General features: G+C 48.3%; 2 protein-coding genes across 2 annotated transcripts; one reads left to right on the plus strand and one right to left on the minus strand.

The window, feature by feature from the left end:
* Nucleotides 1–471: 471 nt before the first annotated feature.
* Nucleotides 472–12,115, plus strand: hid1b (HID1 domain containing b). The gene is made up of 19 exons (XM_070990639.1): nucleotides 472–564; nucleotides 1,720–1,869; nucleotides 3,502–3,672; nucleotides 5,336–5,458; nucleotides 7,334–7,440; nucleotides 7,708–7,824; nucleotides 7,940–8,171; nucleotides 8,252–8,308; nucleotides 8,387–8,527; nucleotides 8,876–8,966; nucleotides 9,213–9,364; nucleotides 9,855–9,933; nucleotides 10,041–10,205; nucleotides 10,279–10,503; nucleotides 10,680–10,816; nucleotides 10,894–10,977; nucleotides 11,092–11,183; nucleotides 11,425–11,583; nucleotides 11,706–12,115. Exons 1-19 carry the CDS (start codon nucleotides 499–501, stop codon nucleotides 11,767–11,769), a joined length of 2,412 nt encoding a protein of 803 aa, XP_070846740.1. The 5' UTR covers nucleotides 472–498; the 3' UTR covers nucleotides 11,770–12,115.
* A 981-nt stretch (nucleotides 12,116–13,096) lies between these two features.
* On the minus strand, nucleotides 13,097–15,942 carry LOC139349952 (proton channel OTOP3-like). Its single transcript, XM_070991028.1, has 7 exons — nucleotides 15,579–15,942; nucleotides 15,349–15,485; nucleotides 14,656–14,714; nucleotides 14,367–14,521; nucleotides 13,607–14,289; nucleotides 13,363–13,527; nucleotides 13,097–13,267 (listed from the first exon to the last, which is right to left on the minus strand). Exons 1-7 carry the CDS (start codon nucleotides 15,940–15,942, stop codon nucleotides 13,097–13,099), a joined length of 1,734 nt encoding a protein of 577 aa, XP_070847129.1.
* Nucleotides 15,943–16,717: the final 775 nt, after the last annotated feature.

Below are 16,717 nucleotides of genomic sequence, written 5' to 3' on the forward strand. Positions count from 1 at the left end.
GCCCTCGGAATTATTATAATTCTGAGCAGACGTAGAAACTAACAATAACAGGCTGTGTTTAACGGAAATACGGTGTGTAACATCGTTACGGGTCATTCTCACAGTAACGTAATTTAAACCTCCATGTTTATAAAAAGTCATGTATTAATTTTTTTCCCACTTTCCATTGTGTTTTAACACAATGTTATATTGATATTTTGACGTTTCCTTATTTAATTTTCTGATATTTTTATTTCATTTAAATGCCCATACTTATATTTGTACTGAATTGTAGTGCTGGTTGTTTTAATTTAGTTTTAGGCTCGCATCGATTAACATTTTAGAAAAGCACCTGCAGCTACTTTTGCCACTCATTCGCTTGAAGCTGTAGTTTCCGAGCAGGTCTGGAACGCAGCAGGAGCGCAGCGCGCTGTCAGCGCTGGATGGAGATTATCCTCCTTTACGGCCACTCAGTGTGAACGCTGATCCACACGGGCAGGAGGCGGCCTGTGACTCAACATGGGAAACGCAGACACCAAACTTCACTTCAGGAAAGCGGTGATTCAGCTCACAACCAAAACTCAGGTCGGTTTCTCTGCAGCAAAACGCAGAAAGACGCAGAAAAGCGCGTCGGTCGAGCGTTTGCGGGTTAAATTCAGGCCGTGGAGATGAAGCTGGAGTGCCAGATGGTAGCCTGAACTGAAGCCCAGGTGACACAAAGTGGAGAGAAAAGAGCAGGAAAACACTGCAGTCACTTCATTTAGTTTGATTTTCAGACAAACAAACAAAAACCAGAACAAAACTAAAAATACATTTTTAAAATTCATGCTGTTTAAGAGACTAAAAGACGCAGTTTGGTCTGTGGACAGTTTGACTTCTTCCATTTGTTGTTTATTTAGTGAAATAATCCTCAAATGACTTGAACATGAAAATGTTTGGTTAGTTTTCTTCCACGCGGCAGAATGTGTTCACCTGGCAGGTGAATTTAAGGTGGAACCAGCGAGATACAGGTGACTGCAGCCTGGCTCAGTGTGTGTGTGTGTGTGTGTGTGTGTGTGTGTGTGTGTGTGTGTGTGTGTGTGTGTGTGTGTGTGTGTATATGTGTGTGCGCGCGCGCGCGGCTCATAGCTGTTAGCTGATTATTAGATGAGTCTAACAGGTAATTAAAGGTTTTTAGTGTCTTACATTTAAGTCAGAGCCATTTATGGAGGATTTTAGAGCTGAAAGGATTCGTCGATTGATCGGTGGACAGAAACTAATTTGAATTGTTTTGATAAAAGATTTATTGTTTCAGTAATATTTTAGACATAATGTTTAATGTGTTCAGCTTTTCAAAGACGAGAACGTGCATCTTTACTTTCCTACAGGAATAAACTGAACAAATATTTGACTGATCGAGAAAACAATCAGCAGATTAATTGACAAATCCATTATGAACAAAACTCCTTTATTCACAGGTTTCATCAGAAAGTGAACGTATCCAAGTAAAAGTACTTATTGTGCAGTAAAACGTGTCCTGTGGCTGGTTCTCGGTTCTGTCTGACATCATCAGATGTTACTCTGCTCGTGGTGGAGCTCATTTCATCTGTTCTATACAGCTTAGTCCAGTGGTTCTCAACCTGTGGGTCAGGGCCCTACAAAGGGTCACAAGGTAAATCTGAGAGGCCGTGAGGTGATTTAACGGGAGAAGAAAAACGTTGTCAGACTCAGCGACGTGCTGCTGTGTGTCCTCTCCTGCAGCCCGTAGAAGCCACAGATGACGCCTTCTGGGATCAGTTCTGGGCCGACTCCTCCGTCACCATCCAGGACGTCTTCGCTCTGGTGCCGGCGGCTGAGATCCGAGCTGTCAGAGAGGAGTCTCCGTCAAACCTGGCAACCCTCTGCTACAAGGTGAGCTGCGTCACAGAGGAGGCCGTGCTGGACGGGATGCCATGTCTCTTATGTTTGTTCAGTGGTGGAAGAGGAGCGCTGATCTTTTACTGAAGTGAAAGTAGAAGTACCTCAGGGTAAAAATACTCTGTTAGAAGTAAAAGTCCTACATTGAAAATCTTACTGAGGTACAAAACTGTTAACATCAAAAGAAGCTTAAAGTACTCATTCAGCAGTTCATCACTTTAATGCTGCAGCTGGTGAAGGTGGAGCTAACCTGAGTACTTTGTGTACTTCTGGGGCGTTTACTCCACAATAATAATACTAGTTTATGAGTCGATGATATATTCTGTGTTAATAATCTGACTGCAGGGTAACTCTGAAAGCTGCACTTCAGGACAGTACTTGAGTAAATGTACTTAGTTACTTTCTCCGGAGGCTTCGGTCCATCCTGGATACAGCGAGTCAGAGGAATGCTGCTGTTTGTTGTTCCCACACTGAACGTCACACGGCAGCGTCTGCAAAGGTCAAAGGTTATTCGAATAAATGTGACGCGTCTGAAAATAAAACTGTCCAGCAGAAGAGACGAGGAGACGAGAGACCGTTCGTTTCTCCCAGCAGGGACAGTTTTACCGCTGACATCCAGTCATTTTAAAGGCCGGCTGAGTCCACGCTGTAAAAAGTGTCTGAAGCAGAGAATAAAAACGCTGTCGAGTGTCAGATCAGAGCCGCCTTTGCTGTTCTGGGATCAGATCGATTTAAACGCAACTTTTCTCTCTTTCACACAAACTTCTTTCATTTAAATAAAGTTTTCATATTTGTCACATTGTTATTTGTCACTATGAAGCTAAGAGCGGGAGATGATTAGCTTAGCTTAGCATAAACTCTGTTTCCTGGCTTCTTGTTGTCAACATGTGGTTGCCAGGCAACAGTCACCGTCCCTCTTCAGTTTGTGTGCAGATTAAACAAACGAGATGAAAAGTGTTAATTAGTGAAGGTTACAGCTGCTGGAGGCAGATGAAGTAAATAATATTAATAATGTTTGCCAATATTAATTAAGTTAAACTGAATTGAACACAAAGAAAGAAAGTCATTTTATAGCTTTATTTTTTTAACTTTTTAACGCCTGAACTTTCCCCCCGTAGAAGCTTTGAGGTTAAAATAAATTTATTCTCACTGTCAGACAGTTTCACACACTGTTGTGTTTCAGTGAAATATTCAAACCCCAAAAGTCACATTAGATTTTTATATTCGGGATCTTTACAAACGTTAAGATCTCCACTAAAATTTAGGATGAAGCTCTGTGAGCTGAAACAAAGTTTGGCTGCACAGCGCGAGTTTAGAGCGACTGACCAGAGAAAAGAAGCGAGTCACTTCAGCTGCTTTCTCTAAACACGCTGGGCTTCATCAGAAGTGCCTCGTCACCAATCTTTAACAAGTTTGAACTGAGTGCGCTTTAATTTTTGGTGGTAAGTCCATGATTTCTGCGGGACGGGGACAGGGACAGGGACAGGGACAGGGCAGGACAGAGAGGATGTCTGAGGCTAAAACACTGAATCCCACAAGATAAATGTGTGGACTTTGAGTCTTTGATGTGTAGACGTCTGACTGCAGAGCCTTCACACTTCTCGTCTTCTTCTTCCTCTTCCTCAGGCGGTGGAGAGGTTGGTCCAGGCTGCAGACGCCGGCTGTCCCTCAGAGAAGGAGCGTCAGATCGTCCTGAACTGCATCCGCCTGCTCACCCGCATCCTGCCCTACATCTTCGAGGACGCCGACTGGAGAGGCTTCTTCTGGTCCACCGTGCCCGGAGCCGGCAGGGCGGGGGTACGACCCTGACACACACTCTGTTACAGGAAGTGTCGTGGAGGGAGGCCAGGTCATCCTCCAGAAACTCTGACCAAGTCCGCCTCCATCAGGTCTCCGCCAGGCAGCTGCTCTCCACCCAGAGAGCGTGACGCTGGACGTGGTGTTCGTTAATGATTTCACGCTGAAGCTGAAGCTGAAGCTGAAGCAGTCTGAGGCTGCTGCATGTGTGCTCTAATGGGAAAGGAATGCATCGAGGAAGACTTACTCCCTGTTTCTACAAGTTAAATTACAAACCAGCCGCTGTGTGTGTGTGTGTGTGTGTGTGTGTGTGTGTGTGTGTGTGTGTGTGTGTGTGTGTGTGTGTGTGTGTGTGTGTGTGTGTGTGTGTGTGTGTGTGTGTGTGTGTGTGTGTGTGTGTGTGTCCAATCTTCTTCTCCGGTCTCATTATCTAAATTGCTGATTTACTGATTTAATGCTTTCAGTGACAGGAAGTCTGACAAGCTGGCAGAGCTCGTTTCAGGGTTTCATGTGAAAACAGTGGCTAATTACATAATCATGTTGACATAGCCTGGGGGGGGCAAAAAAGAAAAAAAAAAAACACGTTGAAGGACCGTTTCTCTGAAATGATTAAAGAAAACTGAATTCTTTTCCCTAAAAGGTAAAAAACAGTGGAAATGGGGGATTTTCAACAGAAAAACAAGCTAGCTGCTAACATGCTCATAATAACAATGCTAACATGCTGCTGATTAGCAGGTATAATGTTTAGCATGTTAGCATGCTAACATTTCCTGATGAGCAGCACAGTTGGTACCATGAGCCGTGCTGGAAGCAGCAGACGGAGGCTTGTCGAGCTTCGTCTGTCAGCAGCCTCTCAGCTCAGACATCAGAGGATCTGAGGCCCTTTGAGCCTCCCAGTTATAATAATCCACACCAGTAAGAGGTGATGGAGCTGTCTGATTCAGGATCAGGGCTGTAAGGTGAGACTGGCTGCTGCTGTCAATGCTGTCGGGGTCAGTGTCTGAAAACGAGCCCTCCCCCCTCCTCTGTCCCTGACGGCAGCTGGTTCTCTGGTTACCTGGTCGGCAGGGGACCCTCAGCCAAACACTGCCCATATTGTGTCCCCCTCCCGCTGGCCAGTGGCTGAATTAAGGAGGGATTGAATGTCCCTTAATTAAAGTGTGGGACTGAGCTGCAGCAGTTGGAACAGGCTGACGGCTTGTTTGTAGCTCTGTGGGGAAAACTGTTATTGACTGCAGTTAAATAAAAGAAACCAGTGAAACTGTGTTTATAGATAATTCGTGACATTTTCACTCATGAACTAAACAACTGTGACAGAAACGTCCCTAACATGGAGTGAAGTCCATTGACGATGCTGCAGGTGGCATCTCGTGTCAGATTGAACTGAGTTTAAAGAAGCATTTTGGAAAATACTCATTTGAGGTGAGATGCTGTTCGTATGCCTGTACAGTTAGCATGTGGCCAGTTAGCTTAGCATTAAGACCTCTCCTGTGTTGCACAGTTCCTGCTTTGGATTTCATTGTTCCCATTATTTTGGAGGTGTTCACGTTATTCTGTCCCACTGTATAGGCCTACTTCAATTGTGAGAGATTTCAGCTTTTCCTCCATTACATCGACCTCATGGCAGATGTGACGTCTCTGAATTCGTCTCTTTGCCCTCCAGCGTCTGGACGAGGATGACAACGATGATGAAGCACGGCCGCTGGCTGAGTCCCTGCTGCTGGCCGTCGCCGACCTGCTCTTCTGTCCGGATTTCACTGCTCAGAGTCACAACAGGAGCAGCCCGGTGAGTCCAGCAGCCCTCCCACAATGCAACACCTGCCAGTATTCAGTATGTCATTAAGAAGACGCAGCACCGCGTGGCCGCAGGCGGGTTCATGAGCTGAGCGACGTTTCTGCAGCACTGCTCCTTAAAGGAAGAATCAACATTTTGCTTCTTACTCTGAGAAGACTGATATCAGTTTGTGTCTGTGAGACTGGGCGTTTAGCCTAGCTTAGCGTAAAGACTGGTTTTGTACGCTCTCATGTGTTTCAGATTTTTTTAAATGGTGCATTTCCTCTGATTACAGTGGAAGGACTCAGAGCTTGATGAGTTAAATTATAACAATCAAGTTATTTCTGGTGGGTTTAATTAGCCCACAGCTCTGTGGACGTCGGACAGACGCTTTCAGACTGTTTGGACACTGAGTAGCTGTCAGAGGGGACGACTGCTGACGGAAATAAAGCCAAACATCTCTGCTCTCACTGTCAGTGTGGAGGAAATATTCTGATGATCCGGTTTTAGAGGTGTTAGCAGGAGCAGTTTCACTTTGACTAGAGACAGCCAGGCTAGCTGTTCCTACCTGCTTCCAGTGTTTATGCTAAGCTAGGCTAACCACAACCTGACTCCAGATCTGCAGTTCACAGACATGAGGGTGACATCAGTCTTCTCAGCTAACTGTCACAAGAAAATGTCTGTAGATTCATTTCCTGGATAAATAAGTGAATTGATAAAGTTTTGAGTTTGAACAGTCTCTCCACAGAGAAGAGAAACAGCTTCTTCAGCTCGGGGTTTACTTCGTTTTTGTCTTCTAGCCGCAGCAGTTCTGTGCTGCTTGGATGAAAGAGCTCGACCCTGTCGTTTCACCCCGTGGTGGCACCGTGTCAGCGCTCTTATCTCCTCGCACAATCTTCTCAGGCAGTAGCTGCAGTTAATGAATTACTCTGCATGAAACAGAGGCAGGAGTGGCCGTGTTTGTCCACTGGGCTGAGGAGAGCAGGGCGGACACGTCTTACCGGGGCTGAGCAAACACCTGCCGCATATGGCCGACCCCCCCACCGTCCCACCGCTCGCTCACACCCCCCCAAGCAGACGCTGAAGTCAGCCGAGCGTGTTTGAGACGGGGCTGCAGGAGGTGGAAAATGTCCGGCGGCCATCGTCTGTTCCCGCCTGTGAAGCACGTCCTCACAGAAACACCTCAGTGGAAGGAGGAAAGTTAACTTCTCAGTGAGGATTTAAAGGCTCAGTTCACCCAAATCACAGAGAAAACACACCGTCTTTCCCTCAGCAGAGCCATAACTAAGTTATATAAAGTCATATTTGTCTCTGAAATGACATTTCTAAAATTCATCAGTAACAAAAACTTTGTTTCCAACAACAATGTGGTGATGTGGTTCCACAGGCTGCGTTCACAGCGGTGAGCGCCATGGCACGCTGCCCTTCGCTGTCAGTTTAAGAGCAGCGGCACCTTGTCGCATCTATTCATAACGCTGTAGTCATCTGCGCCGAGGTGTTTCACTCAGATACCGTCGGTGCTCGGCCGAGTGCACTTGTTGAGTCATGATAGAGGAAGGTGTGAACACAGTCGCCGCTCGGTTAGGCTGCAGGAATGACCCGACGTGTGCAGTTAGTTCAGTCCTCAGAGTGTTGAATATCACCGTTTATAAAGGCGGTCAGTAACTGAAGACTGATAATCCACAGTCTAACCCGTCCTCCAGGATAAGCTCAGCTCTGTTTGTCTCTCAGATTAAGGCATTTTGTGTGTTGGCAGTTTTGTTCTGGTTATAATTCATTTGGTGCTCTCTGATTCAGTTTGAGTCCCAACAGAAAGGACGTTCAAAGGCCTTTGTTCCCTGTTTGTCATCTGCGTGATGCACTGTGTTGTCCTCGTCTCTGCTGCAGGACACGGCTGAGGACATTCGATCCATAGACAGCTGTGAGTACATCTGGGAGGCCGGGGTGGGCTTCGCTCAGTCGCCCCCTCTAAACTACATCCACGACCTCAACAGGTAGAACTGAAGCTGCTTGATCACGTGAATCATTTAAGCATTTTCTGACTGAGCACACGTTCAGTTTTCACTCCTAACATCATTAGATGACACTGACAAAGTAATTTCACTGTTTTTCTTATAACTGGGCACCAGATATTTGTGGGTGGTGAACTCTGATACGTCTGCAGAGTTTGACGATATGTTCCCTGTAGTCCTCATCGGCTGAACTCTGTCTGTGTAACGTCTTCAGTGATGTCCTTTCGTCCTTTGTCCTGGTTTGTTCAGGACGGAGCTGCTGAAGCTGCTCCTCACCTGTTTCTCTGAAGCCATGTACCTTCCTCCCTCCTCTGAGAGAAAGAACAGCAATCCCTGGGTCTCCTTCTTCTGCTCCACGGAGAACAGGTAACACACGCCTCCCCTGCTCCTCCTCTGAACACATGGACAACTCTGATAGCCCTCCATGCGCGACCACGGCAGCGCTGACTGACCTCCACCCGTCTTTCACTGCTCCACCCAGACACGCCCTGCCGCTGTTCACCTCCCTGCTCAACGTGGTGTGCGCCTACGACCCTGTTGGGTACGGCGTCCCGTACAACCACTTGCTGTTCTCCGACTACCGGGAGCAGCTGGTGGAGCAGGCGCTGCAGATCCTCATCGTCACCCTGGAGCACGAGGCCGGGTCGGCCGCCGGCGCCGCCCTCCAGGCCCTGGACGGCTCTGCGTCGGCCTCGGCTGGGGAGGAGCAGGAGGTGATGAATGTCACAGTCAATGAGTAATAAAAGCTCTGATTCTGATGCAGAACTTAAATCCTCTCTTGTCCTTTCTTCAGCCCGCTGGACCCGATAACCTCTTCGTGAATTATCTGTCCAGGATCCACCGAGAAGAGGTGAAGCTAACAGCTAACCGCTCAGCGCTGAACAGGAAGATACTGCAGAGTTAAAGCGCTTCTTCTCTTTTTCATCAGGACTTGAGCTTCATCCTGAAAGGTCTGGCACGGCTGCTGAACAATCCTCTGGTTCAGACATACCTGCCTCGCTCCACCAAGAGGATCCAGTTCCACCAGGAGCTGCTGATCCTCTTCTGGAAGTTCTGCGACTTCAACAAGGTCAGAGCTCGAGCTGAGGAGTCGGTGTGTGTCTGCAGTTTGTAATGTCCGTCCTTGTCTGAACGTATGAAGAGAAGAAGAAAGTACTGCAGAGGAAGAGTCTGAATGAGTTTTTCCTTCTTTTTGAACAGAAGTCAAACATTTTGGCTCCTTCTCTGTCAGTATGAGCACGTTAGCGTTTAGCTCAGACGGTCACAGCGGCTAAGTGCTAGCATGTCTGTAATCTCCCACAATCATTTTCATATTCCATAACAGCATTGCATTGTGGGATTGTTAGAAACAATCTGAAAACTCGTGTCTGGGCGACTCGAACACAGCAGCCGAGTTAAATCCTGAACTTTGTTTCAGAAATTCCTGTTTTTCGTGCTGAAGAGCAGCGACGTGCTGGACATGCTGGTTCCCATCCTCTTCAACCTGAACGATGCCAGAGCGGATCAGTGTGAGTCATCGTGTGTGTGTGTGTGTGTGTGTGTGTGTGTGTGTGTGTGTGTGTGTGTGTGTGTGTGTGTGTGTGTGTGTGTGTGTGTGTGTGTGTGTGTGTGTGTGTGTGTGTGTGTGTGTGTGTGTGTGTGTGTGTGTGTATCGTTATTAAAACCCTCGCGGCCTCACAGATCCCTCCTCTTGTGTGTGTGTGTGTGTGTGTGTGTGTGTGTGTGTGTGTGTGTGTGTGTGTGTGTGTGTGCAGCACGTGTCGGCCTCATGCACATCGGCGTGTTCATCCTCCTGCTGCTGAGCGGCGAGAGAAACTTTGGCGTCCGTCTGAACAAGCCGTACACTCTCCGTGTCCCCATGGACATCCCTGTTTTCACAGGGACGCACGCCGACCTGCTCATCGTGGTAAAGGAAAATACGGCTTTAATAACAGTTAAACAGTTTATCCATCGGTACATGTTTGAGAAAGATTTAATGAGGCCACACTTACAGTATATTATAATTCATTGTTATTTAAACTGCTTTAATCCAGATTAAAAGATTTGTGAAGGATTGAAGAGGAATGTTGTCGTCCTTCATGGATGAATGCCAAATTAAGTCGTTCTGTTGATCTTCTGTCTTTAATCTCAAGACACCAGGATACATTTCAGTTTCTTACAGGTTACCTCAAAAGCTGACTCTTGAACCCCCCCCCCAGCTAAGCTAACTGCTAACGTAGCATGATAACGCCTCATGACAGATAATGTTTCATATTTATGCTTAAAAAGTCTGAAATTCGTGTAATTCTGTTTTTATTTTGATGTTTCCAGTCAGTTTCTTCCCTCGGTTGTATTTTCTGACATTCTGTGGACGAACAGCAGACTCATCACTCTAAATATTCACTTTTTGTGTTTAGATCTTCCATAAAATCATCACCAGTGGTCACCAGCGCCTCCATCCTCTGTTTGACTGCCTGCTCACAGTCATAGTGAACAGTGAGTATCACGATGAAATGTCGTCACCTGGTGGCTAAACAGGGGAACTGCAGCGTGTTTTAAAGCCTCTCTGGGATTCTGTCTTTTTGTCCTGTGATCCTCCACAGTTTCCCCGTATCTGAAGAGTCTGTCCATGGTGGCGGCCAACAAGCTGCTCCACCTCCTGGAGGCCTTCTCCACACCCTGGTTCCTCTTCTCCCTCCCCCAGAACCACCACCTGGTCTTCTTCCTGCTGGAGGTCTTCAACAACATCATCCAGTATCAGTTTGATGGTGAGCGCACGGATTTGAACTCGAGTCACAGAACAGACGCCATCACGGCACAAACCGCTAACTCTCCCCTCAGGTAACTACAACCTGGTGTACGCCATCATCCGAAAGAGGAACGTGTTCCACCAGCTGGCCAACCTGCCGTCCGACACGGCGTCCATTCAGAAGGCCCTGCAGAAGAAGAAGAAGAAGTCTGGGATTTCCAGGACCAGCTCTACAGAGGCAGAGTCCATGGAGGGCTCCAGGCCTGCCGTACCTGCTGAGCCCGGCACACTGAAAGCCAGCTTAGAGGCCACTCCAGGTATGAAGACGGATCATCACATTCACACCTGACAGCTCTTAATGTCTCATGTTACTGCAGAATATTCCCTCTGTGAGTCGATCAGTCGCCCCATCAGAGGTCCTGGTGAAAGTGGTGAGGATGAAGCAAACGGCGAGCTCAGTGACACTGAAACAGCGTTCTCTTGTGTGTTTTAGGCATCGATAAGATAACGGAGAAGTCCCAGGTGAGTGAGGATGGAACCATGGTTGCTGTGCCTCATCCGGACCCTCCGCCGTCGCCCGCTGCAGCCGGAGGAAGCGACCTGGAGTCCAGCTCAGAGAGAGACCACGAGGTACGCCAGAGTCCACATCACGGCTCTGTTTCCTCCTGCACTGAAAGTGATTTCTTCCTGCTTCGCCTCATCGTCAGGTGGATCCCGCAGACTCAGACGCAGCGAGGAGTCGCTTGTCCAGTGTGTCGTCATCAGCGGCCTGGAGCGCCAATCCAGACTGGGTGAGTACGAGTCCGTCCGCCTTTGTTCGTCTGCCGGTCTGTCTGCTGCTCTCTCTGATGAATGGCAGCTCTGCCTACCTGTCTGTCTGTCTGTCTGTCTGTCTGTCTTCTCAGGTGTTGTCGTGGAAGACGAAGCTTCCTCTGCAGACCATCATGCGGCTGCTACAAGTTCTGGTCCCTCAGGTGGAGAAGATCTGCATCGACAAGTAGGAAACGACACGACTTTTGAACACATGAATGAAAGACCTTTTGTCTTTAAGTGGTGCTGGACGTCCCAAACACCTTTTTCCTGTCCAGTCCTACTTCCTGTTGTTTATTATTTTCTTGATTATTTTGTCTAGAAAATGTCAGATAATCATAAAATGTCCCACCACGCGTGCCGACGCCTTCTTGTCTTGCTCTGTCCAAACTGTGAAAAGCACAACTGAGCGTCTTTGTCGTCCTCAGGGGTTTGACGGACGAGTCAGAAATCCTGAAGTTCCTCCAGCACGGCACGCTCGTCGGCCTCCTGCCCGTCCCTCATCCCATCCTCATCAGGAAGTACCAAGCCAACGCCGGCACGGCCATGTGGTTCCGCACCTACATGTGGGGAGTCATCTACTTACGGTGAACACACCTGTTTGAGTTTCCGACGTCGAGATAAAAACTTAGATTAAAGCTGTGCGAACAAACAGCCGGTGAGCTTTTAACACTGAGCTGCTTCTCCTCTTGGACTCTTGTCTCCATAGCAACGTGGATCCTCCGGTCTGGTACGACACGGACATCAGGCTCTTTGAGATCCAGAGGATTTAGAGCGGCTGCTGAAGGCGTCCACGTGAGGAAGACTTCACGAGTCGTATTTAAAGGACACGAGCGGCGAACGCTGAAAACCTTCAGGCTGCAGACGGACGTGAAGAAGAAGAAGAGCGGCAGTAGAGGAAATGCCAAACGGTCATTAAGTCTGACAATAGATGAGACATTTATTGAATATTAATTTATTCACTTTGCCAAAAATATAACAAGTAGTTGAAGTGACAAAGGGACGTTTCTGTGCGAGGCTTCGTGATGTGTTTGAGAACAGACTCAGCGCTTTCTGTTGTCTTTTTAACTCCTCGCCACCTGTGCGCCGTCAGCGTCCCGCCTGCAGGGTCCTGCTGCGCTGAAGAACCAAACGAGCTGACAGGACGCTGAAACCTGTTCTGCAGACCAGCCGCTTCCATTAAACACTGATCAGATCGGTCTGAGCTCAGAGGACGTTCTTTCACGCAAACACCGTGTGGCCAAAAGTATGTGGACGGGCTTCAGTCAGCTCTCATGTTATTGATTAAAGGCTTTAATAATTTAAGGTTTTATTCAAGTGACATTTAATTTTAACAATTTAAAGAGAGCCCTGGAGATCATGAAGTGTGGCTGAAAGCTCCAGAGAAAACTAGAAGTGATAGTGTCACAGAACAGCAGTTAAGGTTTTTATGCACCATCATTTCAGCTTGAGTTTCACATTCTTGCTTAAAGGCCGTCGCCGCCGCCGCCGCGCCTGCTGAACACTCTGACACTCCTCGTCTGTTTCTGGTTTTCCAGCCTGTCAAACTGTTTCTGCCAAACTGAGAAAAGGTTTTCTTTATGGAGCTGCTTTATGCACGGGGGCGTTGTCATGTTGAAACAGGACAGTCAAACACAAACTGCTGCCACACAGTTAAAGAGCACATTGTCAAACATGAGTGAGTAATAGCATTAAGATTACAGACACGTCCACAGAATATATAAAACAAATAATTTAGAAACTCGTGTTTTATCCACAACCCCGACTCCAAATCATCTGCTATGAAACATAAATAAACACAATGTGATCACCTGATTATCATTCCTGACATAAACTGACGTGAAAACAGCACGAGTCAAAATATTTAACGTTCCAGATCATCAGCTGGTTTCTGTAAATATCTGCTTACTGTGAATCTGATGCAGCAACACGTTTCAGAAACACCTGTTTGGATCGTTCCACAGGTAAACAGGCTCATTGGTAACAGGTGAGAGGGTCATGATTGGGTATGAAAGGCTCAGCCGTTCACCACCTCGTGAACACGTGATCGATCCTGGTCATATTTAGGTTTCTCACAGACTTTCCGTGTGGGGGTGGTCGTCATGCAGAGATGAGCAGCTCCATCAAAGCTCCCACAGAGTGCATCCTGTAGAAGACGCTGAGCGGCTGACCCAGGTTAACCAGCACAAACCAGGTGGAGAAGCCAAAGAAGTTCTTCCCCAGGCCGTTCTCAAACTGGGGGTGGACTCCGAAGGCGGGGATGACCCAAAGCTGCAGGAACAGAGGACGTGGATGTTTGTCCATCAATGCAGAAACAAGGCAGGAAGTGTTTCTTTGTACGTCGGCTAATAAACACGTGACATTACCATGACGTTGGAGAGGATGAGGAAGGCGCAGATTTCTTTCATCGCTCTCTTGGTCCAGGGCTTTTTCCCATGATCCTCGGCAGCAGCAGCTGATGTGTTTCCCTCCAGCAGCGACAGTCCCGTCCTGCTGTCCTCTTGTGTCGACGCAGCGGTCTTTTTCTTGGGCTGTGGGACAGATCATCATTTAAACTGAACCTGTGAAGCATCAGCGCTGATGAAGTGCAGACACTGACGGGGTGTTTACCTTGAAAATGCTGCTCCACTGCTTCTCCTTCTTCTTGGTGAGGAGGTTCGGGTGCCTGTGCAGGCCCTCGATGATGAAGATGTTCTGGAGGATGAGCTCCAGCAGACTGAGGAGGGAGTAGGAGAGGTCGAGGCCCTCCAGAAGCCCTTTGGCCCCCACAGCCAGAGCCGCCACCAGGGAGAAGTAGGAGAGGGCGAGCTGGCCCAGCGCTGCCCCCACCAGGAGGATCACGTCCAGGCTACGCGTGGGGTTGTGCCCCCCTTCGTTCACCCTCCTCTCCAGCCTGTGGACCAGCATGCCAGCCACACAGCAGAGAGACATGACGGGCATGACGGCTAGATGGTAGCCGTAAAATATGAGGAAGGCGGTGAGGCGAAGCTGCCGCCGGCTGACCCAAACCTGGTAGAGGATGAAGAAGGTCACTCCTGCTACGAGGACCAGGCCGCCAAACACCAGGCCGTACATGATCCCGCCGCGGTGGATGATTTGAAGGGTCAGCTTCTGGGCGGCGTGGTGGTGACCCGGGCTCATCCTGCGGCCCACGTTCTTCCACATCACATAGATCATGCAGCCTGCCATCAGGTAGAACTCCATGTGGAAGGGATAAAGGATTTCGAAGCCTTTCCTGAAGGTCAGGCAGGCTGCACTCGCGCTGCACTGACAGAAGGTTGAGTTGGCGACTCCTGCAGGAAACACGAAGGAAGTCGTTTGAGCACAGATCCGCGGTGCAACACCAGCTTACCTGCCTCGCAATAACCACCTGCTAAGTCTGAGACGTCTGCCTCAGGTGAGTCTGTGGCGTTGAAGTCAAGCTTGTCCTCTTTTTCAAACTCGATCTCCTCGTGGATGGTGTCCTCGGTCACAGCGTTCAGCCACAGCAGCAGGTCGGCGGAGAGGATCAGCATCAGCCCGGACCTGCAGCGCACAGCAGGTGAACGCACTCATACGAAACACATCCACCTGGAGCTGCAACTGACAATCAGCATTTACTATCTGCTAGAAAACACGTGGAAAAGGTAAGAAAGGTCAGTAAAACACGAGTGATGCACCTGGTGATTATCTTGTGTCTGTGAATGCAGTCTTTGGAGTGAGCCCACAGTAAATATGTCTGCAACACAAAAGAAGCAGTTATTCAAGGAGATGATAGCAGAGCGTCGTGAGGACAAAACAGGAAGAATTTAAAGATTCTTATGATCAATCTGTCGTGCTCTACGCTCTAAAGGTCGTATTGAATCCAGTCCAGAACTGAAGCGCTGATCTTGTCTTATGAATCCCTTAAACCTTTAACAGATTTAAGATTTATGTCAGAGGTTTGTCCTTTAATCCTGCACGTGTTTACAGAAATCTGAGGAGTGAATTTAACAGTCTGTTAGATTTAGACTGGGAGGTAGTTCAATTCACAGATGAAGACCAAGAGATGCAGCAGAAAGCTGAGAAGAAGACCTCTGAGTTAAGATTAGACTGAAACAGAGTTCAAGGGATCGTTGTGTTTAAAGTTTATTTACGCCCTAAAACAAATTCAGCTCTGAGTCTTCTTCATTGTTTTAGCTCAACACGTTGACATTTTGAGCTTTGAAATTAAAATTCAGATTCAGAAGATTTTATTGGTCCCTGAAGGGAAATTGCTTGTTTGCAGTACAAACTGTGTGCTCTGCACACAGTCAGAGGAGAAGGAGGAAATAAAAACTTCTACACGATGAGCATGAAACATTATTGAAACTGAGCTTGAGCTTTGCCTCTACCTGCAGCGTGAGGAAGGGAGCCTCGAAGAACGGGGAGAGCACCTGGGCAGCAGGTTTACACTCCCTCATGCTGATCAAATAACCGACCCTGCAGATGTACAGCAGCAGACTGAAGGCAGCGAACAGCAGCAGGACCACTGGAGCAGAGCAGGAGAGAGCGAACGTTTCACTGGATGATCCACAGCACATGATCTCTCAGACTCTGTCAGTTAGGACACGGAGGAGCTTACAGGTGACCGTGACTCCCCCGGCGTGCTGGTCTTTATGTGGGCAGATGTCGGGCTGATTCCTGGCCCACAGCAGGTACCACAGCATCCAAACCAAGCTGAGCCCCATCAGCAGCAGCAAGAACACCTGGGGCTCCTGGTGCTTCAGGCCCCCCGAGCTGAAGGCCTGTCCGGCCACCAGGGCGGCTCCCAGCAGCACCAGGTTGAGCCCCAGCAGCCCAGAGATCAGACGCCTCCCGCTGGGAACCCAGGCCGGCTCCGGCTCCTGGACCTGATGGTCTGAGCTCTGGACTGGTTCATCGCTGGGGGGGTCTCCAGGTGCGTCACAGAAGGAACCCAGCTCTGTGACTCCAGGATCTGAATCCATATTCACCTTTAAGTCGGTCTTCTAAAAACACTCTTCAGTTCCTTTCAGCCTCTCTTCTTTTCCTCTTTTTCATTCAGTTTTCTGTCACACTTCAGGTGAAGTCCTGCCACTCAGCAGGTGAAGGCATGTGAAGGCGCCGGTAATCCTGCTGTTCCGCCTTCCAACACTGCTGTAGGTGTGGTCATGATACAGAACATTAATAGCAACACACCTTTCAGAGGAAAAGCAACAGGTATCACGTTTCCTTTTCATGCCCACCTTTTTTTCACCTGTTGTGTCACCTGAACAAAGTTTGCCTCATGGCCCCTGAGCACAATCTCCGTCCACCTACAGCCTCGTTCTGCTAAAAGTCAGTGACCTGCTTTTATTTTGAAAGGGTTTATCAGCTGGGCTCTGTGCCATGTCGACACAAGGAACTGATTCATGAGCGTAACCTCACTCTTATCGCTGCAGAGCCTCAAGTAGCAGCTAATGCTTCAGTGGAGACTGATAACCTGCTGCCTGAGTTTCACTCTGCAGTGTACGATCATAAAGGTGGTTTGCATGTTTCAGCCCATTTAAAAGACCTTAAGCCTACTTCTCTTCCCTACTGTATGAAAATCAATCAGAAGGCTCATGAAACTCACCCAGAGGTCTGAAACTGGTCATCGTCAATGTAAAGTGTGTGTGTGATCTGGGGTTAATGACCTAAGACCAGCGAACACACCCTTTAAGCTGAGCTGTGCAGTGTGCTGCATTTAAAGGCTCGTGGTGGCTTTGCATGTTTCAGCCCATT

The sequence above is a fragment of the Chaetodon trifascialis genome, chromosome 21 (assembly GCF_039877785.1).
Source record: "Chaetodon trifascialis isolate fChaTrf1 chromosome 21, fChaTrf1.hap1, whole genome shotgun sequence".
Classification (NCBI taxonomy): domain Eukaryota; kingdom Metazoa; phylum Chordata; class Actinopteri; order Chaetodontiformes; family Chaetodontidae; genus Chaetodon; species Chaetodon trifascialis.

Excerpts from the sequence above, each read along its gene's own strand:
- hid1b (XM_070990639.1), top strand. The coding sequence starts at position 499 with ATGGGAAACGCAGACACCAAACTTCACTTCAGGAAAGCGGTGATTCAG. Across the intron at positions 3,673-5,335 it reads CCGGAGCCGGCAGGGCGGGG|CGTCTGGACGAGGATGACAA; the intron begins GTACGACCCTGA and ends TTTGCCCTCCAG. Across the intron at positions 10,504-10,679 it reads CAGCTTAGAGGCCACTCCAG|GCATCGATAAGATAACGGAG; the intron begins GTATGAAGACGG and ends TGTGTGTTTTAG.
- LOC139349952 (XM_070991028.1), bottom strand. The coding sequence starts at position 15,942 with ATGGATTCAGATCCTGGAGTCACAGAGCTGGGTTCCTTCTGTGACGCA. Across the intron at positions 14,522-14,655 it reads AGACACAAGATAATCACCAG|GTCCGGGCTGATGCTGATCC; the intron begins GTGCATCACTCG and ends TGTGCGCTGCAG. Across the intron at positions 13,268-13,362 it reads TCATCCTCTCCAACGTCATG|CTTTGGGTCATCCCCGCCTT; the intron begins GTAATGTCACGT and ends CTGTTCCTGCAG.